This window comes from Schistocerca nitens, chromosome 4 (genome assembly GCF_023898315.1).
Source record: "Schistocerca nitens isolate TAMUIC-IGC-003100 chromosome 4, iqSchNite1.1, whole genome shotgun sequence".
Classification (NCBI taxonomy): domain Eukaryota; kingdom Metazoa; phylum Arthropoda; class Insecta; order Orthoptera; family Acrididae; genus Schistocerca; species Schistocerca nitens.
Genome location: NC_064617.1, coordinates 178,661,689 through 178,686,009, shown reverse-complemented (window position 1 = coordinate 178,686,009; position 24,321 = coordinate 178,661,689). Strand labels below are relative to the sequence as shown.

At 41.7% G+C, this 24,321-nt stretch overlaps 2 protein-coding genes across 3 annotated transcripts in view; one reads left to right on the top strand and one right to left on the bottom strand.

The window, feature by feature from the left end:
• LOC126252838 (tether containing UBX domain for GLUT4) overlaps nt 1-17,309 on the bottom strand; it is a 58,491-nt gene extending 41,182 nt beyond the window's left edge. Inside the window, exons 1-2 of the mRNA XM_049953784.1 lie at nt 17,084-17,309; nt 6,551-6,606 (exon numbers count right to left, since the gene is read on the bottom strand). Coding sequence (XP_049809741.1) covers nt 6,551-6,606; nt 17,084-17,170 — 143 coding nt within the window. The 5' untranslated portion in view covers nt 17,171-17,309. The remainder of the gene's footprint in view (nt 1-6,550; nt 6,607-17,083) is intronic.
• A 479-nt stretch (nt 17,310-17,788) lies between these two features.
• LOC126253551 (sphingosine kinase 1-like) overlaps nt 17,789-24,321 on the top strand; it is a 528,944-nt gene continuing 522,411 nt past the window's right edge. For both annotated transcript variants that reach the window (XM_049954958.1, XM_049954957.1), the window contains exon 1: nt 17,789-18,359. In XM_049954958.1, coding sequence (XP_049810915.1) covers nt 17,834-18,359 — 526 coding nt within the window. In that variant the 5' untranslated portion in view covers nt 17,789-17,833. The remainder of the gene's footprint in view (nt 18,360-24,321) is intronic.

The following is a 24,321-nucleotide window of genomic DNA, read 5'->3' as shown; positions in this document are numbered from 1 at the left end:
TGTAACGGATGTATGGTGCCATCTGGCATCATATTTACACTATTGGCCATTAAAATTGCTACACCACGAAGATGACGTGCTACAGACACGAAATTTAACCGACAGGAAGAAGATGCTGTGATATGCAAATGATTAGCTTTTCAGAGCATTCACACAAGGTTGGCGCCGGTGGCGACACCTACAATGTGCTGACATGAGGAAAGTTTCTAACCGATTTCTCAAACACAAACAGCAGTTGGCCGACGTTGCCTGGTGAAACGTTGTTCTGATGCCTCGTGTAAGGAGGAGAAATGCGTACCATCACGTTTCTGACTTTGCTAAAGGTCGGATTGTAGCCTATTGCAATTGCGGTTTATCGTATCGCAACATTGCTGCTTGCATTGGTCGAGATCCAATGACTGTTAGCAGAATATGGAATCGGTGGGTTCAGGAGGGTATTACGGAACACCATGCTGGATCCCTCGTATCACTAGCACTCGAAATGACAGGCATCTTATCCGCATGGGTGTAATGGATCATGCAGCCACGTCTCGATCCATGAGTCAACAGATGGGGGCGTTTGCAAGACAACAACCACCTGCACGAACAGTTTGACGACGTTTGCAGCAGCATGGACTATCAGCTCGGAGACCATGGCTGTGGTTACCCTTGATGCTGCATCATAGACAGGAGCACCTGCGATGGTGTACTCAACGACGAACCTGGGTGCACGAATGGCAAAACTTCATTTTTTCGGATGAATCCACGTTCTGTTTACAGCAACATGATGGGCGCATCTGTGTTTGGCGACACTGCAGTGAACGCACATTGGAAGCGTGTATTCGTTATCGCCATACTGGCATATCACCCGGCGTGATGGTATGGGGTGCCACTGGTTACACATCTCTGTCACCTCTTGTTCACATTGACGGCACTTTGAACAGTGGACGTTACATTTCAGATGTGTTACGACCCGTGGCTCTACCCTTAATTCGATCCCTGCGAAACCCTACATTTCAGCAGGATAATGCATGACCGCATGTTGCAGGTCCTGTACGGGTCTTTCTGGATACAGAAAATGTTCGACTGCTGCCCTGGCCAGCATATTCTACAGATCTCTCACCAATTGAAAACGTCTGGTCAATGGTGGCCGAACAACTGGCTCATCACAATACGCCAGTCACTACTCTTGATGAACTGTGGTATCGTGTTGAAGCTGCATGGGCAGCTGTACCTGTACACGCGATCTAAGCTCTGTTTGACTCAATGTCCAGGCGTATCGAGGCCATTATTACAGCCAGAGGTGGTTGTTCTGGGTACTGATTTCTCAGGATCTATGCACCCAAACTGCGCGAATATGTAATCACGTGTCAGTTCGAGTATAATATATTTGTCCAATGAATACCCGTTTATCATCTGCATTTCTTCTTGGTGTAGCAATTTTAATGGCCGGTAGTGTAGTAAATAAAACATCACTTAGTAAATCTAAAAATCAGATGTCAGTAACATCTCAACAAACATGATGAGCTACTAATGACGAACACTTAGCACATAGTAACATTAATCTTTGGATAGGACTAACAGTGCAAAGTCACATAATCTCTTTAACTTTAAGTGAGCTGGCTAGCAGACTATGCTTAGGTATGAAGCGCGCACACACACACTTCTCCAATCAACCAAAATAATTAAATGCTATAGAACACTCATTGCTTGGCAACTGAATGTGTATAATAACTATTTACTCAGCAAAACAGATCAACAGTGGATGTACAAGTATGTTTCCTCATTTCTACTGATGGATCAGATTTGATTGAAAACTAACTTTTGACAACATTCTCTGCCAAAAATAGCACAAGAAGAAGTATAAGAAACATTTATTGGTTGATTGGTTTGTGGGATTGAAGGGAACAGACTACTAGGGCCATCAGCCCCTTTTTTCATGAACTTTAAACACCCACAAAGAATAGGAACAAACAATGGAGATGACAAGAGATGACACAGGACAAGAAAGACACAGAAAGAGACCAGAAAAAAGGAATTAAAATCACACCGAGTGTGACAGTGGTTGGCCGACTATAGAAACAAAAAAGGAAAAGCCAACCACCAAGAAACACACTAAAAACCCCAGTCTAAAATCGTAGGCCAAAGGCCAGACTCAAAATAAATAAAGGACAAACACTTAGATCAAGCGATAAGAACCCCCTGCACGAATAAAACCCAAAGCTAAATCTGCCATCGCAACATCATCTGATAAAAGTGCAGGAAGCGTATCAGGCAGCGCAAACATCTGCCTGAGCGGAGTTAAAAGTAGGCAGTCCAACAAGATGTGGACCACCATCAAAGCTGACCCTCTCGGCACAATAAATAGCTGTGTGTTATCCAGGTGTGGCCAATGCACAGCCGGCAGAGGACAACAGAGTCCTTGTGAGAGACCTGCAAGAAGGAGCGCCACGCATTGGTAGCCTCCTTGATGGCCTGAAGTTTGTTGGGTGAAGGAAGGGTGCACCATTCTTCACCCCAGGTGCAAAGTACCTTCTGCCACAAAACTGACCTGAGGTCACTCTCCGAAAGGCCAATCTCCAAGGCTGGTGCACCGACAGCCTGTTTGGCTAGCGTGTCAACACATTCATTTCCCGGGATGCCGACATGACCCAGGGTCCACACAAAGACCACAGAGCGGCCACAACGGGCGAGAGTATTGAGGGACTTCTGGATAGCCACCACCAGACGAGAGCGAGGGAAACACTAGTCGATAGCTCTTAAGCCACTCAGGGAGTCACTACAGATAACGAAGGACCCACCTGAGCAGGAGCAGATATACTCTAGGACACGAGTGATGGCGACCAGCTCGACAGTGAAAACGCTGCAGCCAGCCAGCAATGAGTTTTGTTTACAATGATGCCCTAGAGTAAGAGCATAACCGACACGACCAGCAACCATTGAACCATCAGTATAGACAATGTCAGAGCCTTGAAATGTGGCAAGGGTTGAAAGAAAGTGGCGGCAGAGGGCCTCAGGAGGGACTGAGTCCTTTGAGCCCTATGCCAAATCGAGCCGAAGGCATGGGTGGGGCACACACCACGGGGGTATACACAGAGGGGCCCAGAAAAGAGGTGGAAGAAGGAAAGCCTCAAGCCCAGAGAGAAGAGCTCTGACACTAACTGTGATAGTACACCCTGACCGGGGCCACTGTTCCGGAAGATGGACGACCGACTGAGGGAACAGGAGACGATAATTGGGATGCCCGGGCACGCTACAAACATGTGTAGCATAAGCGTCCAGTAATCGTCAACAGGGCTTGTCTGGAAAGCTCCAGTGGCGAATTGGATCCCACTGTGAAGGATGGGGTCAAGCACCCCGCTTTGCAGTTGCTGACGGGGGTCAGATAGCCACAGAGTCGCCGGCACCCCAGCTGATGTGACTGAATTGGACAGATGGTAATAGGCTAGGGCTGCAGATCGAAAGGTCGATGGCTGAGTATGTGCCATGCGCCGCACTGAAATGTGTGAAGGCACCAGTATTTAAAGGAGAAAGGTCAAGCTGAGCCAATACTTCCTCAATGATGCTACCTTGGTCTGTCGCCACTGATCCACCCCACAGAGGGTTATGGGCGTTGAAGCCACTCAGTAACAGAAAAGGGGGCGGCAATTGGGCTATCAGCGCAGCCACGACATGCTGCGGGAGACTGCAGCCAGTAACAGCCTGAGGCGTCCAAACCCGAACAGCGACAGCCTCTAAAGGTGTTTCTAGAGGGACAGACTCGCTGTAAAGAGAGTGAAGGACGTAGATGCAGACACCCCCAGATACCCTCTCATAAGCTGCCCGATTCTTATAATAACCCCAACAGCTACGGAGGGCAGAGGTTCATATCGCTGGAAACCAAGTTTCCTGAAGAGCAATGCAGAGGAAAGGGTGAAGGCTGAGAAGCTGTTGAAGCTCAGTGAGATGGTGGAAAAAACCACTGCAGTTCCACTGGAGAATGACATTGTCCATGGCCGAGAAAGGCGTGAAGGGACCAAGGAGGCAGATTACACCGCTGGGTCACTTGCTGCCACCGATTGAGTACCGACGGGAGTGACATCCATCATGTCTGAGGGACCGGCAAGATCTAGGTCCTCAGCGGACGCCAGAATCTCCACTGCATCCTCAGATACAGAGCTTGTAGGTAGCGGTCGAGTGGGTGCCACTGCGATTTCCTTTGGTTGCCCTTGCTGGGAGGGCTTCTTTGATTTAGTCTCCGGGACCGAAGAGGACCGCGAAGTCCTACGGCCAGCTATCTAGGGCTTCTTCAGCCCCTGGCGGGTATGTGGTTTGCCACTGGTAGGAACCTGGGAAGGGAGTGACCCAAGGGATCCCTTCCTAGGGAGAGAAGCTGAAGAAGACTTACACTTCTCCAGGTTAGAAGTGAAGACTGGTGGCCCCGATGGTTGGCGGGGTGCTGCTCCCAATGTAGGTGGTGCGGGAGCAACAGGGAGGGAAGTGCCCCCAACCATCATGGGGGCAGGTGTGGTCCTTCCGCTCCGAGAGCTGACTGTATGTGGTGCAATGGATGGAGCTGTAACAGGAGTGACAGTGACAGCATAAGATGACTCATGCACACCGGATGAAGCCGTTCAAATTTCCGTTTAGCCTCAGTGTAGGTCAGTCGGTCCAGGGTCTTGTATTCCATTATTTTCCGCTCCTTCTGTAGAATCTTACAGTCCAGCGAGCAAGGGGGATGGTGCTCTCCGCAGTTGACACAGATGGGAGGCGGGGCACATGGAGTATCGGGATGGGATGGATGACTACAATCATGACATATGAGGCTGGAAGCACAGCGGGAAGACATATGGCCGAACTTCCAACACTTGAAGCACCGCATCGGGGGAGGGATATATGGCTTGACATCACAGCAGTAGACCATCACCTTCACCTTCTCGGGTAATGTGTCACCCTCGAAGGCCAAGATGAAGGCACCGGTGGCAACCTGATTATCCCTCAGACCCCAGTGGACGCACCAGACGAAATGGACATCTCATCGCTCTAAGTTGGTGCACAGCTCGTCATTAGACTTTAAAAGAAGGTCCCTGTGGAAGGCAATGCCCTGGACCGTATTTAAGCTTTTATGGGGTGTGATAGTAACAGAAACATCACCCAGTTTCTTACAAGCGAGTAATGCCCGTCACTGGGCAGAGGATGCTGTTTATATCAAGACTGACCTGGACCGCATTTCTGACAAGCCCTCCACCACCCCAAACTTGTCCCCTAAATGCTCTACGAAGAACTGAGGCTTCGTGGACACAAAGGTTTCCCCATAAGCGCTCGTACAGACGAGATACCGGGGCGAATACGTCTCGCTCCCATTCGTAGCCTTTCGTTCCTCACATGATGTGGCCAGGGAGGGGAACGATTTGGGGTCATACATGTTTACATTAAAGCGAGCCTTTGAATGAGAAGATGTGCCTTCGAATGAGAAGATGTGCCAAGCTTAATTGCTTGTCATCCACCCTGATGCCACCTACTCCGACCAAGGGCCCTCCCCATGGGCGCCACCCAGCCACAGCAAGGGCCACTTGGCAGGATGGCCATTGCCGGGCATCCCGATGCCCCAGGGAGATAGGCATATACTCCTTGGCATACGTGGGGAGTTAAAGGCACAGACGTCAGTAGAGCGATCCCTGTGTTGTCAGGAGACTACAACCAACAGGATAAATGGCGGCCCCACCACAAAGGACTGGCTACCGTGCTGGATATTAGGTGGCAAGAGGTCCATGGTCGTCATCAGCGTAGAAAGCGACACTGCAGAGTGCATGGTGGAAATTGCACCCAGGAATGTAGCCTCGCCCAAGAGATGGAGAGTGGGCAGGACTGCAATGCAACGATGAATAAGCTGCCTAAATGTCTCGATGCACGATGGACACAATGCACCAATTAAGGCGCCCTTCCCCAATTGGCTCACTCTTTAGAATAATTTTGAAATATGGTGGTCAAACAACAGAGGGGACCATCAGATAAGGGCTGAAACATTTGGTACTCCTTTTAGTCGCCTCTTACGACACATTTATTGAAGAATGTTGCTGTGAGAAAGTATTTTCCCATGTTGGCTTTACTTTTTTTTACCCAACCGAAGAGAAATGGAAAAAATCCAAAGATTTTAGTATACACTAAAAAGAAACAAAGATTTGTATTACTCAGTTGATACAACACTACATCCATGAATGGAAAAATGCTAATTATGAACATCACCAAATTCCTGTGACGAATTTCAACCAATTATCCATACTACATTTTTTATCGAGATTTAGTGCATATGCAGCAGAGAGTACTGGTCATAAGTCTTGTTTAAGGGTTGAGCATTATATTTGCAGTGTGAAACAGCTGAATGACAATTACCATCCTCCCAATCAGCTGCCCATTTGTTTTTAATACTATATATGTTGAACTTGACTGTATAGGGCATAGTGAGCCACAGAAGAGAAGTCACAAACCAACTAATTGTAGCCCGTAAAATCTAATTTTAAACAACTATGATATCTATTACAAACTGTATAACTAGTCAAACTAGACTATATCTTAAAACACTTGAACATACTTAATGTCATATTCTTCTGCTTGAAATCCATGCTTACGGCATACTTCTTCGAGGACCTATAATGAAACAAAAAGATAATGTCAGTGTCTCACTAACATAAACAAATGAATGTTGCCAAATAGGTAATTTATTTATATTATTTATAATATATAGAAATATATTAGGATCAGTTAGGTTACTGGTAACTCAGTCTTATGCTTCTACAAGAATTATTGTAGTAGTAGTAGTAGTAGTAGTAGTAGTAGTAGTAGCAGCAGCAGCAGCAGCAGCAGCAGCAGCAGCAGCTTTATTCATCCGTAGATCTCTTTTTACAAGGATATAGGACCAGTCAAAGTATTTACAAGTTTAGATCAATTTAGAATAAAGTAACTCGTATGCACATATATTTACAGACTTCTAGTTATAGACAATCATTAGATTTACTCCTGGTACACAATACATTTTTTACAAATAACTTATTAAATAATGTAATAGCACACTGTTCACTCATATCTCATCATCAATCACTGCACACACTATATACACATTGTTTCATAACACTACACACACACACACACACACACACACACACACACACACACACACACTCCCTGGGCCATTTTCTGTGCCGCAATTTCCCATTTGCTATCCTGAAAAACTGAGTCAGCATCCCTCCATAATGAGTGACATGTTGAGCTCAGAAAGAGGAAGAGGTGTTAGTATTGTGCTATGCATAGCTTGGCACTCAGTATTTCTAGAAAGGAAAAAAGAAGGGAAAAAGCATAAAGTGAAGATGTTATGGGGAATGTTGGATGTTTTATAATTATTATTATTGTTTATTTTTATAACTTTTTTATCAAACCCCTACTTTGTTTTATCTAAGTAATCCTTCAATCTATAAAATGTACTGCATAACAGGTATTTTTTAGCTTCCTTTTTAAATAAGTGTATTTTGCAATTTCTTTAATCTCTTTTGGTAATTTATTGTGCAGTTTTATTCCTTGGTAGAAATGCTGTTCTGAGTTTTATGTTTATTTTTTCTTGGTAAATGTAAGCTGAGTCTATCTTTTGTTGCATGGTCATGGACAGAGCTGTTTATGCAGTAATTACCAACGTTATTTTTGATGTTGACAACTGACTGGTGAATGTATTCACATGGAGTAGTTAAAATCCCCTTTGTTTTGAACAGATCTTTACAATGAACTCAACTAGTATTTTTGGTTATTATTCTTATGGCTCTTTTCTGGAATTTGAAAATTTAGTTCATATTTTGTGTGTTTGTCCCCAAAAACGAATGCCATAGCTAAGAATTGAGTGTACACATGAATAAATTGTAACTAAAAGACACTGCATGTTACACACTGATGATAGGATTCTAAGGGCATAACATGCTGATGACCTTCTTTTTGCTAGTACCTTTGTGTGTACACACCACTTCAACTGAGAATCAATATTCATTCCTAGAAATTTTGCATTTGTTACACAGTCTATATAGGGGTCATCTAAATTTAAGATTTGACAATAAGCAACTTACGAACAGACAAGAAGTAAGCCGGCAGAGACTGAACAGTACAGATTTAAACAGCTGGGACCAACTGAAGGAGACTTGTGAAGACGCCCAATGAATTCACCCCCTCATGAGAAGAAGGAAGCATCCGTAATGGAATGAAGACTGTGACAACGCAATAGCTCAAGGACAGACACTCTAGGGGAAGTGGAATTGTAAGAAAACCAAGAAAAATTGGGAGAACTTTTTGGAACAAAGAAGGCTTACAGCCAAGATAATTCAAGGAACCACATGGACCTTCACACAAAACTAAGTAACCCAAATTGAAGAGAGCTTTGCTAGGTATAACTCCTGTGATTTCTACAAAACCTTCAAATACACACTCAGAAAATACAATCTGCCAAGCCTCCACTTCACACACTCACAGTGCAAACTGGTTTTTAACAACAAGGACAACTGCCATCTCTTTGCTCAGTAGTTTAAAAACCTACTCAACTGTGATCCATCCAGTGAAAACTGACTACAAAAAAAACCACACCAAACCCAGACTCGCTACCTCCTTCATTGGAAGAAGTTGACAAATCATTCAACTTTGAAAGAATAATAAGGCAGCTGGAGAGGACTATCATTGTTCAACACTGGAAATGCGCTGGAAGAAATGCCTTGGCCAAGCTCACCGAGATCATCCAGGACATCTGGAAAACAGAGAAATTACTACCTGATTGGTACACGGCTCTGATCCATCTGCTTCACAAAAAGGGAAATTTTACTGATCTGAACAACTACCGTGGAATTCCTCGTTTCGGTAACATACAAGATTCTCTCCAAAGTATTAGTAATAAGGGCAGAAGATCGACTGGATAGTCAACTTGGAGAATATGAGGGAAGTTTCAGGAAGACCTGATCCTGTGCTGAACAGAACCTCAACCTTAAAACAATACTTGCATACTCCAAGACAAGAAAACGCAAGGTGGTAGTCACGTTTGTCAGTTTCAGGAAGGCCTACAACTCTGTTGATAGAGAAACGCTTAACAAAATACTCCAGGTACTAGGACTAGACAACAAAACCTGCAGACTCATTCTAGAAACCTTGATCAACACCTATTTCAAGGTCAAATTTAGAGTTGAGATCTCAGAAAGCTTTGAGATAAAACCTGTAGTGAGCCAGGGGGATGGACTCTCCGCACTTCTCTTCAACTGTGGCCTTGAAAAGGTTGAGAGAGAATAGCGTAAGGAACTGACCAATTTGGGTGTTCAGGGTGGTGTCTACCTGGGCCTTAAGAACAAAGGACTGATTGTAGATTGCGGGGCTTTCGCAGATGACATGGCACTGAATGCTGATTCTCTTGAAATGGCAACAATGCAGGTAAACTGCCTCAGCAAACAGGCAGCCAAAGGGGGTCTTCAAGTGTTGCTGGAGAAAATAGTTCTTCACCAACATCAAAGAAGCTAATAGAGAGATGTTACTAGACCAGAGAAACATCGAAAGGACTGAGAAGTTGAAGTATCTTGGCGAATGGATTGAACCCAGCTTATCAGAAAAAACATAATTATCCACAAGAGTCAACAAGTGGAACTAACCTATCGACTAACTATGAACACCTATAACAAAAAATGCCTGTCACGCAACCTGAAACTTAAGCACTACACATCAGTCATACAAACCAGATGCCCTGTATGCCATGGAATGTCTGCACGAACCAGAGAGGTCTGATGGAGAAATTGAAAGTCAGAGAGAGGAGATTCCTCAGGAAGATCCTAGGCCTGGTAGAAGAAGATGGGGAATTGAGAAGGCAACATACCTCTGATCTCTATGAACGTATCAAGAGGCTCTTTGACTGAGCAAGAAAAAGAAGGATAGCTTTCTATAGCCATGTTGCAAGATTGTCTCCAAATAGATTGACCAACCACCTGTTCATCTTCTGGGAAAACAAGAAGGTTCGCACCACTTGGCTGACAGAAACTGAAAAGGACATTAAAGAACTGGGAATAACTGATCTCCAGAACAGACAGTCTGTGAGATGTACCCTGAAGGAAGTCCGAGGATTTCAAGAAAATCCCCGAAGGAAAGGTACCCCCTGGACAAAAGAAAGGAAGGAGTTACATCGGCAGAGGATGCGACAGTACTGGACAAAGATCAAAGCCAACAGTTGAACAAGCATGGTACAAAGTAGGCCCATTCGAAACAAGAAGAAGAAACTGCTACAGTGGCTTGATGATAGCTTATAACTCAGAAAGTACTGTGAATTAACTGGGAAGGTAAACACAATGACACAGCAGAAAAATATTACTGAACTGCCAAGAATGTACCTTGGTTTGAAATACCAATATACATAACTTTTAAAATAATGGTGCTTCATCCACATCTACATACATACAGTACTCTTCAAGTCACCATACAGTACACAGCAGAGGGTACCTTCTACTGCTGCTAACCATTCCCTTTTCCATTTTACTTATAACAAAAACTGTCCATATGCTTCCATATGAATCCTGATTTCTCTTACCTTCTATTTATTGTCCTTATGTGAGATATACATTATTGCCAATACAACTGTCCTGCAATCCATCGTAAATGCCTGTTCTCTAAACTTTCTCAGTAGTTTTCCACAAAAATTATTTGTTTACCATCTCCAACCACTTGTCTTCTCACTAAAGCATGATCCAGAGCTCTGTCCAACAAGTACATGATCTCTGCTAGAGAACGGCACACCAAATCCGAACACCTACTCTACATGCTTCCTTGGCTACTTTGACAGCTGCACCTTTTTACCATATCCCAAATTATCATGATACCCAGCATAATACTAGCTCTTTGCCTTTATTTTTGATCTGCTGTATGGCATCTTATGTGGTCTGAATATTTTTCTGCTCAATATATTTGATGAACAGATTTCAGGGCCTGAGTCAGATCATATGAGAAACTTTCTACTGCAATGGCTTCTCACTCACGACTTCTTGTTCCCAGCATTATAATTTGTAGTTGTTCTGGAAGATAAACTCTGAAAATCAGAGAAAACAGCTGAACAGCGGACTCCATTTCCCTTCTTAAAGCAATCCAAATATGTAACAAAAATACTTGATACAGGCTTAGAATTGAGGAAAACAAACATTTAAAAATGTAATGTGTAATAAGAGATTTCTTGCACTCCATAAAACTTAATATCACTCCGGGGCTCCATAGATGCCAAAGTGGCAGTTTGATTCATCCCTGGCTCCTTATCCTGAGGTCTAATACATTCAGATAAATGTATTGTCCTTCAGTGCAGATCCCAAATGACTTCGTTGTACATGATTCATTTCTGATTATGCACTCAAAGCCTCCTCATTAACTCCTGAACTTGCATAGTTGATGGGGAACAGAATTCACAAATTTGTTCCATTTACTGTTGATGGTCTATGTTTGAACTTCCACAAAGTTATGCACCTGGCTCCGATTGCTGTGTGGCATTCTTCGTTACATCATGGGGTGGGTTTTCTTCCGATATGATTGCTAGACTTTGCAATGGATTCTTCAGCAATTTGGTGGGTCACACAGCTAATATGGTCTAACCTGTCCTGGCTGTATAGGAATAGTTCAAGCAGGATAGGAAAAAAATCTTACCTTCATAGTCTCTGATGTTATTGAATTTAGCATATGTTAAAATGAAGGACTAAATAAGGAACATATATTTTTTTGTTTTCTCCAAAAAAATTTCTGCTCCGAGATACAGCCCTCCAAAGATGACACAGTGCATACTATTTTGACGATGCAAATTTTGGAAAAAAATTTAAAACGCTGTATCTCTGAAGCAGTTCTAGATTTTTTTATTATTATTTGAAAGATAATTGCTTTATGATTACAAAGAAATCCCCCATTTGGACTTATCTGTCAAAGTTGTTTTAGTATAGCATTCTTAACTTTTTTGTAATTTATGGATCTCTTTTTCAAAACTGCCAATCCATAAAATTTGATTTTCTTCTGTTGATTAGTACCATATAATTCTACATTCCCTGAAAAGGAGAGCTTACACTTGTAGGTTGAACATGTTTTATAAACAGTTGAAATTTTTGCCATACATAAAATCTGTTTTATTACCATATTATCACACAACAGGCTCATAAAAATCAAACCCTAGTCTTATTTAACATATTTTTAGTTTTGATAGATGAGTAACAGACTCATTTTTCATGATTTTTTAAATGGTTCCAAAATGTATGCGAAAGGTCCAGGGACTTACAGGTTTCAATTTATATAACTTCTGTGCACTCTGTTTTGCATTTAAATTAGCCAGTCAATGAACTAAAAATGTGTTCCACTCCTTCAGTATCTTTCTTTGATATAGAGTGATGCCTTCCTATTGAACCAATAGGAACTGGAGTACTTACAGTCTTCAAAACACTGAACAGGAGGTGAGCACTGGTGGCATTGTTGCTGTCCTTCAGCTGGAAACCTATTTCCAGCAGCTGGTCCATGTGGTAGCATAAAGTACAATTTTGTTTAACTCACAACTGGAGTCTATAATTTCTGCAATCCACCAGTCTCTCTCTCTCTCACACACACACACACACACACACACACACACACACACACACACACACACACACACACTCTCCCCCTTCTCAGATTACGAATCTGAATGTTATCCTACTGTTTCTGAGGTGTTGGCCAAACGAACGAAATTTCTTCTTTCTTGCTCTTTGAAGTGCTTGCAATATGAGTTCACACATCATTTTGAGTCCAAAAATGTGTCTTAATTCCTTTCACAGGAGTTTGTTTGGACCATTATTCTTTTTTCTGCTCACGGAATTCTTCAAGTTCCTCTTTGGACAAAAGATGTGGATTTGTAAGATTTCGTGACACTCTTACAATCCTCAGCATTCTGAATCACAGATGTATTTGGTGTGGAAAGATTATGTTTTGTAGAAAGGTGCTTCAGCAGCCCGCCCACACTATCACAAGACCCCTTCCCGTGACAACTAGCACTGTATACACAGTCAGTTGGCACAAGTGACTTACTCAATTCAAAGAGCTGGTAATGATTATTAAAATGACTAGGAGCACCATCAGAAATAATAGAGATCTTCTCTGCCCCTGTTTGCAGTTGAAGAATTTTGCACATTGCTGGCAAAGCATGTGCTGAGTCATGTCCTGTGTCATCACTTATAACTCCAACACTTGTGGTCTTGTTTTGAAAATATGTCACTCCAATGATATCCTTGTACTTCTTGTGGTAGAATTACAGACCAGTGCTCTCAGCAAAATCATAGTGAAGCATTAAAGATAGTTCTTCAGCCTGTACACATCCTTCCACTTCTGCAATGTTTTGTTGTTGCAATTTCTTCAGAAGCTGGTGTGTTACTCGTTTCACTGACCATTTACCAAGTTCATCAATGAAACTGTCAAAGGCAACAGATTTCTTAATTAGTTTAGTTTCCTCCCATTTCGCACATGTAATTTCTGCAGAGTTACCTGCTACGTCTTCCAGGCCAAGTGTCTGTAAAGACAGCCCTTCCTTTCCATGGCAGTCACCACATTCTTGAAACAAACAAGTCTCTCACTTTATGTCACAGAGTACTAATGGCCCAACACACCCAAGCAAGGTGTCATACGTCAAGTGTTCCAGTAACATCTTCAAAGTTACCACACAAAGTTCAAAATTTGTGCAGTACATACATAAACAGACATCTCTGGGTGGGTGTGGAACTACCCACTTAGGTTGTAGTGCATAAAATTTTGATCTTCCAATATGTGAAGTTGTATAGTTGCTCTTATAAACTGCAAAAGTGTCTTTAATACTGCGAGTCACGTACCTCTTCACTTTCAAAAATTTCTGACCTTCGACTGTTACAGTTATAGTGTCTTTTTTTGTTGGCACTCTGAAAAGAACAGTCCCATTTATCTTCCAGATAAAATGACTGCACTATTTGAACTTAAGCTGCTTCTACAGGATGACTATAATAGGGAACTGGTCTTCCAAAGACTCCTTTTACAGACCACACATCTCTTGATTTGCCTACCACGTACTTTGATACTGATGGAACGTGGTTCAAAATTGTTTTCTTTGAAAATGTTTCAAGAATAATAGCTAACACTTGCACCTTTTCCTGTAGGATGTACAATATTCAACAAAAAAAGTGAAAACAATTAACTGCATCAAAGAAAATACAAATAAACATTGTAAAAAAGAAATTAGTAAGAAACAAATTCAGTGAAGACGTACATTACCCTTGAAAGTAAAAAAAGATTTTTTTAAAATAAACCTGTCCAACTTAAAAGTGGAAGCTCTCCTTTACATAGAATATAGTACTACATGGTATTAATCAACAGAGAAAAATCTTAACTTTCCTGGATTGGCATTTTCTGAAAAAAAAAAAAAAAAATCACAAGGTGACAGTAAAAGAACTGTTACAGATATGTCCAAACAGAAGATACCATTGTAAACATAAAGCAATTATCTTTGAAATAAAAAAATTGTTAACAAAATATCTAGAACTGTTAAAGAGACATAGCATTTTAAATTTTTTTCCAAAAATTGCATAGTCAAAATGGTGTTCGCAGTGTCATCTTTGGATGCCTGCACCTTGGGGCAGGAATTTTTTTGGAGAAAACAAAAAAAATGTGTGTTTCTTACATACTCCCGACTTTTAACATATGCTAAATTCAATAACATTCAAGACTATGAAGGTACCCCCCCCCCCCCCCCCCGCCCTCCCCGCCTGAAGTGATACAGATTATGCCAGTGTCCAATTTGCCCTGTTAAGTATTGACTTTTGTGGTGTCTTTCGAGCTCAGCTTCATTCATCAGACGGATACACATTGGAATGTGATCTCTGGAATGCATATCTACAGCTTCTTCTCACTGAACAGAGTTTGCAAGAACTGGAGAGCCGAGGCAAATGCCAATAGCTGAAAACAAACTAGTAGCTGTACGAGATTGTATCAACTGACTGCAGTTCAAAAGATATCTCTTCTACACGAAGAAGCCTCCCAATGACTAAAAACATGGGGCATGTGGTAGCTGAACCTCACAACACATCAAATGCATTGAACTGCCCCATTGCAAGAAATGGGTGGGAGAAAGGAGTTCTTTAAGAAGCTTCTTCAGTACATTTTCATTCAGAGGATTGTGGGGTGGCAGGTACGTAGAACATACTGTGATCTTGATAGCTGTATGAACTGCCATTGCACTCACCCATATATCTATGGCAAGATGGAGTGGAAAATATGGTTATCTGAAGCTAACAAAAACAGGTACCCTAACCTTAGTATTTTTCCTGTAATATCATCGTTCTTCTAGAAGCATATCCACTTAGAAAATTGTCAGTGAATTGGAAATGAGTGCTTTATAAACAGGTATAAATTGGTTTTTCCTGCACCAACAGCTTCAATTCTTTCTCCCAAAACTTTCTGAACCTATTTAAGTTCCTCTGTAGTCTAGAAACGTATTGGCGAGAGCCTTAGATTGTTGTGGGTTTTCCTTTCCCATCTCTCAGCCACAAGGATGCACAGTAGAGATTAAGAGGAACATTAGTCCGAGTGTGATTCTCTGGTTCCTCAATGGGTGCATCAATGTCGTTAACATTGCAATCGTCATTGGAAAGTTGAGTGCTTACAAACCTGACGGTTTTACTGCTATTTTTTTTATCTATGGATGACATTTTGTTAAATGTTGTTCTTTGATTGCTGAAAGTGGTGATTGTGTACATGAAGACATCATCTTTTGTGATGATGCATATTTAAGTGAAGTGTTGAAGCTCTTGTTGGCTTCAGAGTGGTTTCCGGATCGGATGCAATCCTACCTCCACAAGTGCTCGTATTCCACATTCACGCTCAGCTCTGATGTCCAAGTTGCTACTGATCCGTTTGTTGTGCCTCCACAACTCCCAAATGTAACTCATCATGACAGAACACTGCATTATCACCAAATTTTTGGCATTTGATGCATCATAACAGTTTGGGACATACGATCCAATTTTAAGGTGGATATAACCGATAATAATGTTTCAGGTAGTTAAAATACATGTTCCCATTTTATTCCAGTGTACCAGTGACGTTTTCATGCAGTTTTTCACTACCCCAGTCTTGCACCCTACACCCAGCAATACTCTCCAGATATTGTGAGTATAGTAAGGTGAGGTCTTTTCAAAGATTCACTCCTCTGTCTTCATTACTATGAAGGTATAATGGCCAACCCGAGCCCTATTTATATCTTTCTGATGTTACTTCTCAGATGGGCTAACTGCCCAGTCTCTCTTTGTTGGTTGGGTGTAGGTGCTGCCTCATGGTACGTCCTTCCCATTATGTGTTGTTGGCCCCATAGAAATCTCATGAGCAACTAAGGAATTAAATGTCAACTTAGGCAGAGTTTCACTTTCCTGAGCTTTCCACATACAATGGAATTGTGAGAGATGCCCAGAGGTTGCCTACTAGCAACTGTTTCACCTCAACAATCATCCACCCCCTTGGCACATAACACATCTCGAGGGTGTTTTAAGAGAGCTTTGTACCTTCCTTGTGGTTCAGCAAGTTAAGCCATGTTCCCTATCATCCAAAAGACACAATGTTCCATGCCACAGCCGATAATGTCGGCTGTAGTATGCTCAGTATTTACGGTAGAAAAGTACTGGCAGGACTTACTATGAACACAACCGGAAATTTTTAGTTATTTATTCATATTTATTTATATCAATTCCTGCTCTGGTCGGTATACTTTTTTGTACAACAAAGATCGAGGTTTATCTAAATGGTACGCGGGCGTGGAAAAGAAAAATACTGCTACATTTAGCTCTCAAGAGACAAATTCTTTTTTTCTCTTTCCGAACTTCATAGTTTGCAGACTACGTATATTGTGTAGTCCAACTACACTCAACAAGCGTTCACGCGAATATTAATGACAAATGCAGAAGACAAGAAAAAAATACGTTTATGTGTCGATTGCATTAGCTATTAAATGCGTTTCCACTTCGTATGTCCGTTGAGCCAATGCTAAAAAGTGACAGCTAAAAGTAATCTGACAACTGTTAACACAATCATATAGGATACAGCTCAAAATTTGCTTTTATACCTGCAAAATCGTGGTGTTCGGTGTAACCTTCACTGTTTGGCGTCTGCCGTTCGGTGTTAGTACAATTACCGATTTGCCAGCGGACATTATGACACTGAAAGTGTTCACCAGCAATATTTCATTAAGGCATCTCACTTGTTCACGCGTGAAAACACTGATCTGTCACGAATGCATTACTACGCGAAATTCAAACAGACGAAAACAACACCAAAGTATTTTCATTCATGAACATCTGCAATGACTGAAAACGACAGATATTCCTATGAAAAAGGAAGATCGGAGAAAAACAGAAATTTTGAGAATTATAGATCGAAATCAGAAACTCTTTACGCCTAAAAAGATTCGATATAAGCATTGAAAAGTATTAACAGAATATTGAAGACAATATTCTTCATTCAAACGAAATACCACTTTTAGAATTTCATTTCTATAGTGTACAGCAAGAAAACTACTCAAAAGACTACGGATAAAACTAAAATTTCCAAGTTACGAAATGTTTCGCGAGGAAAATGCTTTCGCTGACGTGTGAACCTTGTGGTAGGTCATAGCTGCCAAGTCTCTTTCGAACTTCTATCTTTCGTATGATACTCTCAGGCTTGTGTTTTTGTTTGGTACTGACATATCTTGTTAAGGTCCTGCCAGTCTGCAATAGGCGGTGGGGGGATGCGCTGCGAAGTCCGCGTGTGCTTTGCAAAGTGAGCGGTGTGTGATGTGTATTGCTTTAAATGGTTCGCGTGTTTAATAAATAACATGGAAGGCGGGAATATAAGCGGTGGTCCAGTTCTTGAAGAAACTTTTTACATCCTTTCCAAAAAAAATACGGTCTATAGGGTGAAACTGACAGAAAAGGGACTGAGTTTGCAAAAGGAAAGTAATGGCAATACAAAAACTGAAACAATTAGAATAAATGATATTGTGGGTTGTCGCTGTATGAGAAGTAAAAGAAGATCAGGAAAATCGTGTGCATGTCATCCTAGCTCCAACAAGCGAAATGACTTAAGAGTTGTTGAGGAAAATTCGAGTGAACAAGATGAGACCGACATAAGTGCGTACCTTTACATATACGCCTACGTACTCAAAAAAATTAAAATGAAATCTGGGCAGAAGAGAGAACGAATGACAATAACTCTGCGATTCAGATCATTTGACAGATACGAAGACAATATGAAGGAAGCTCAAAAGTGGCGAATAGCATTGAAGTGTTTGATAAGGAATAAACCAGTGCCACGAAATATCTTGACAAACGGAGAAGGACCTCTCACGCCGGTGGAAACTGGTAAATACCTGCTTTAATATCTATTTTACTATTTGTCTGTTTCAATTTCAGTAGGCTACCTTTCCATGCTGTGAACTGAGTTCACCCCTGTTGTGTGTTCAGGATTGCGAGAAATGTTTGAATTGATCGAGCTGCTGTTTTTATAAAATTTGCCTTTAATTTCATAGCGTGTAGTATTCGTAATCAACTTTTATTTCTATGAATGTAACATCGGCAACCATTATAAGCATGAAAGATGCGCTTTGACTTCCCGTAATGACAAATCCGTGATCAGCGGCATGAGACATCGTTTGTTTTAGAAGTATTTTGGTTGATTCTGTTGTCTCGTATTCCACCGAAGTAGACATTAAACTTTAACTCTTAAGCGCAGAATATTGTATAAGTAATGCAGATGAGAAAAGAATAGATATTAAAATAGGTATATTTTGAGAAATTTTTGAAAACAGTAATTTCAGCTATGTTGATCTTATAGAACTTTCTGCCATTCAGCGTTGTATTTGTGTCATAATCGTTGCCGAACTGCAACATACCTTCAATGAGGCGGGAAGTTTATGGAAAAAGGGCATCTCGCTACTGACTGACCGTGTGTTGCCTGAACCAATACTAGGAGACGTAGGCGAAAACTGTTTTTCCTCCAGTATTGGTTATCTTAGAAATCTGAACTGAAGAATTTTCGTCCATGTCAGGATTGCGCAGCACAATGAGGTCGCAACGATATTGGCATAAGTTTTCAAAATACTCGGCGATGAATAATTTTATACACCATGCACATACCAGGGCAAAAATATTTAATTTTTATAACAATGAAATAAAAAGAATCAATCGTTCGTTAGGTACAACTACGTTACTGTAAGTCTTCAGGTGTTTAAGGCCAGTAACAGATATTCATTTTTATCTACGACGGTTCATTTTCTGCGATGAGTTTATGTTCCTCGAAATTTCGTGATGGATGCGTATTTACGACGTTATTATTTTGCACAGTACGTTCTTGGAACTAGAGGTTATTTTTGCCTTCAAGGATTTAGCAAATTCCACAATAATTACAGGAAGCTGATTGCAGCATGGCATACTAAATACCGAAATGACTACCGAAAAGAAAGTAGTAAGTTTTCATGTACTGTGCACGCTTTGTGAACAGAAACTGGCGAATTTACATGGAGCCTTACTTTGCCGTTTAATTTTTATACTATATTTCATGACATTCACACATACAGACAAAGAATATAAAATTTACAGCAATTTAACACTTATCTTACCGCACATTTTTCTAGATGACTTATTTTAAATGCTGAGCGCTTCACCGGTCGCCGCGGAAAATATCTTATTTCATGTATTGTCGACAATAGGGTGATCTCCCACAAGTTACATTCGGGGGTTGTTGTATTACGTTTGTTGTGTAGAATTTTTGCATATGTACTTTGTCCACTAAATATATTTAAGGAAACCTGCTGTGCGCTGATTTAAATGTTACTGTCAGAATAAGATTCAAAAAGCAGCCCTCCCTTATTCCTACGACTGTCACAAAGTAGGTACCACTCTTGTATTGTAAAGCGCGCTTGGCCATCTTAGAGTACGCGACGCTATTCATTTCGAGTTGCGCGCCATTTTAACCCGTCAGCGGCAGTATTGACGTCAGCTGTTATGAGCCCGTCCTAAGACGAAGCTGATAGCGGTGCGGGGCCAAGGGATTTCGGACTCCTTACGATCACCGTTCACTACGCGGAAGGTTACTGAGCACGCATATCAAAATCTGGTGTACTTGCGGCTCCTTTTTTATTACGTTTTAATAATAAAATGTGGTTGACAGTCTGGTTCAAGTCTTGGTATAACGTAAACCGAAAATTCATTTGCACAAAACTGCTGCTAAAAGTGTAGATCGAAAGAATGTAGCAAATATGTGAAATATAACAAGTAACAGATAACTCATCTGATCTGCAGGGATAGATATTGCCATGATTTTCGTCGCCTTTTAGGTGCTATGTGACGTAAGCATTAAGTACCAAAAAATTAAGACGTCACCACGGAAATTAAAAAGAATATTCTTTCTGAAACAACGTGAACTTTGAGATGAAAGGCGTTGCCGTGAATACTTCTGCCTACAGTATGAAGGTTACCAACAAGACGGCGGCAGCTCCCTGTTCCAGAAACGAGGTTCTCTCGGAGTTATTATTAGGAATGCTTATATTTCAGTATAGATTTCATGATGACAACTGATCACTAGATGAGACTTCCAACTTCGGTTTCCGTAAACCCTCCCAATACCAATTGTAGTTAGCCTTGTATAGTCTATGCTCCGAATATCAGTTCTGGATGTGGAGTTACAGCTGCCGGATTTCCTCTTCAGAGTCGATATTAGCTTCCAAGTAAATGGTCCACCGTCTTTAAAACGTGCGTGGATTATCAAGTTTCTATTTCCTTTTAAAACTACATTTTCAGGAGGTTGTGACCCACAGCTCTTATATATATATATATATATATATATATATATATATGTGTGTGTGTGTGTGTGTGTGTGTGTGAACTGCTGGGAAATAACTTCAATTATACAACCAGATTTAGTCGTCTGACAATCAGCAGGTTTATAAAAGTATTCGCAGCATCATGTTACGTGAAATATAGTTATCGCCAGATGGTAAAAGAATGAACTACGCACTGTTACATCATAATGTAAATTACATCGTCAATCTATTAAAAAAAAAGATCTATTTTAAAAAGTTGGCTACTCTGCTCTGATCAAGAGTTACCTTCCTCCATATACAATTCAAGAATAAGACCTTCGTGCCGAGTGCTGACGAAATCGGAAACCGGAACAGCTGATTTCGGAGGCCTAGAACAACTGACGATCGGAAAACCGATCTTTGACTCGCTTCATCAACAGCTTGACTCGTCCGTCGGAAGCTCTTCGAGAATGCTTTCTATGTATGGCAGTTGCTTCTGGGGCCTAACCGTGTCTACAGTATATATGATTCCGTTCATGTTTTGGAAAGAGAACGAAATCTCGCAACGCTGATAAGCCTGTGGGATATAAGTGTGGCACGAAATGTCTTGACTTAAATATGTTCACAAAATTTTTGTTTTGGACACCCTGTAAGGAGGAGCACTGGAAAAATTATACAGCCAGACTAACCTGTACTACTTATCAAGGTTTTCTTGATCGCTGAGCTCGCTATTTTTGAATCTTAGAAGACTTCCAGTTGTTAGTGTTTAATGTATGATCATTGCCAACGTTACAGATCAGACAGTAATAATAAACTTTATATTATCTAAGTAGCCATTACAATAGGTTGTGTGCTGTCAAGTTAGCTTGTTACGAAGCATTTCCAAGCCCGCCACTGGCGCTGCATACGACTCCTCAGAGATTTGTTAGAATACAGAGCGAAATGAGGAAAATAGTCGTTAATGTGAATATTGCTACGGTAATAACAAGATAGCGGAATCTGTAGCAATAATTACCGCTCTTCAAAACGTATGTCAATACGCAGTTTCATCAAACAGCTCAATATTTTTTACCTCGTTATATTAATTCAGAATTTAACACACAATAAAGCAATGTTAACACATGGCTGTCTGTGTTTAAACCACCGATTCTACATAGTTGAACATGCAATGTAGCAGTCATAAAATAAAGTCATTTGGACAAAATTCATTGTTTTACTTCAAAATTACCCACGTATCACTCTGTTTTGTTCCGTCACACTATTGCCTCTTTGCCTGATTGCCTCTTTTTCAGCAGTCTCTCTGACCGCGTGCAGTTATTACACCAAATGACTTTTAGTACGATGGATTATCCAGTGAACGCTAAATACGAGAGCAGTTCAATAAGTAATGCAACACATTTTTTTCTGAAACAGGGGTTGTTTTATTCAGCATTGAAATACACCAGGTTATTCCCCAATCTTTTAGCTACACAACACTATTTTTCAACGTAATCTCCATTCAATGCTACGGCCTTACGCTACCTTGAAATGAGGGCCTGTATGCCTGCATGGTACCATTCCACTGGTCGATGTCGGAGCCAACGTCGTACTGCATCAATAACTTCTTCATCATCCGCGTAGTGCCTCCCACGGATTGCGTCCTTCATTGGGCCAAACATATGGAAATCCGACGGTGCGAGATCGAGGCTGTAGGGTGCATGAGGAAGAACAGTCCACTGAAGTTTTGTGAGCTCCTCTCGGGTGCGAAGACTTGTGTGAGGTCTTGTGTTGTCATGAAGAAGGAGAAGTTCGTTCAGATTTTTGTGCCTACGAACACGCTGAAGTCGTTTCTTCAATTTCTGAAGAGTAGCACAATACACTTCAGAGTTGATCGTTTGACCATGGGGAAGGACATCGAACAGAATAACCCCTTCAGCGTCCCAGAAGACTGTAACCATGACTTTACCGGCTGAGGGTATGGCTTTAAACTTTTTCTTGGTAGGGGAGTGGGTGTGGCGCCACTCCATTGATTGCCGTTTTGTTTCAGGTTCGAAGTGATGAACCCATGTTTCATCGCCTGTAACAATCTTTGACAAGAAATTGTCACCCTCAGCCACATGACGAGCAAGCAATTCCGCACAGATGGTTCTCCTTTGCTCTTTATGGTGTTCGGTTAGACAACGAGGGACCCAGCGGGAACAAACCTTTGAATATCCCAACTGGTGAACAATTGTGACAGTACTACCAACAGAGATGTCAAGTTGAGCACTGAGTTGTCTGATGGTGATCCGTCGATCATCTCGAACGAGTGTGTTCGCACGCTCCGCCATTGCAGGAGTCACAGCTGTGCACGGCCGGCCCGCACGCGGGAGATCAGACAGTCTTGCTTGACCTTGCGGCGATGATGACACACGCTTTGCCCAACGACTCACCGTGCTTTTGTCCACTGCCAGATCACTGTAGACATTCTGCAAGCGCCTATGAATATCTGAGATGCCCTGGTTTTCTGCCAAAAGAAACTCGATCACTGCCCGTTGTTTGCAACGCACATCCGTTACAGACGCCATTTTAACAGCTCCGTACAGCGCTGCCACCTGTCGGAAGTCAATGAAACTATACGAGACGAAGCGGGAATGTTTGAAAATATTCCACAAGAAATTTCCGGTTTTTTCAACCAAAATTGGCCGAGAAAAAAAATGTGTTGCATTACTTATTGAACTGCCCTCGTACAAAGTGCCATATGACTGCACTGTGCAACTGCGCCCTTTCATTCCAAAGTTAATAACTTGGGGTTATGCCGAAGACATATTTACTTTAGTTAGGTATCTGTGATACCTTACACACATCCCCCATTTAGACAAGGGCCTTTTAGTTAAGATACGCGTTTTAGATTATTTGAATTTTAATCAGAGATCTGTAAAGGGCGCTACAAACGATTGACCAACTCGGTGGGCGCCGTCCTCTTCAGATTTGCTGCTGCTTGTTGTTTGCACTGAGGTGACAGAAGTCGTGAGATAGCGATAAGCATATACACAATGGCGGTAGTATCGCGTACATTAGGTGTAAATGCTGTTTGTACACAGGAGATTCATGTGAATACGTTTCCGACGTGATTGTGGCCACACAACGAGAATTAACAGTTAGAATGTGGAAGGGTAGTTGGAGATAGATGCATGGGACAGTCCATTTCGAAAGTCGTTCGGGAATTCAGTATTCAGAGATCCAGTTTCAAGAGTGTACCGATAATACCAAATTTCAGGCATTACCTCTCGCCACAGTCAGTGCAGTGGCTGGAAGGCCTTCACTTAACAACCGAGAGCAGCGGCGTTTGCGTATAGAGTTGTCAGTGCTAACATACAAACAGCACTACATGAAATAACCGCAGAATCAGTGTGGGAGGTACGACGAACGTATCCTTTACGTCAGTACGGCGAAATTTGGAGTTAATGGGCTATGGCAACAGACGACCGACACGAGTGCCTTTGCTGACAGCACGACATCGCCTGCAGCACCTTTCCTAGACTCATTAAAGTATCGGTCAGATA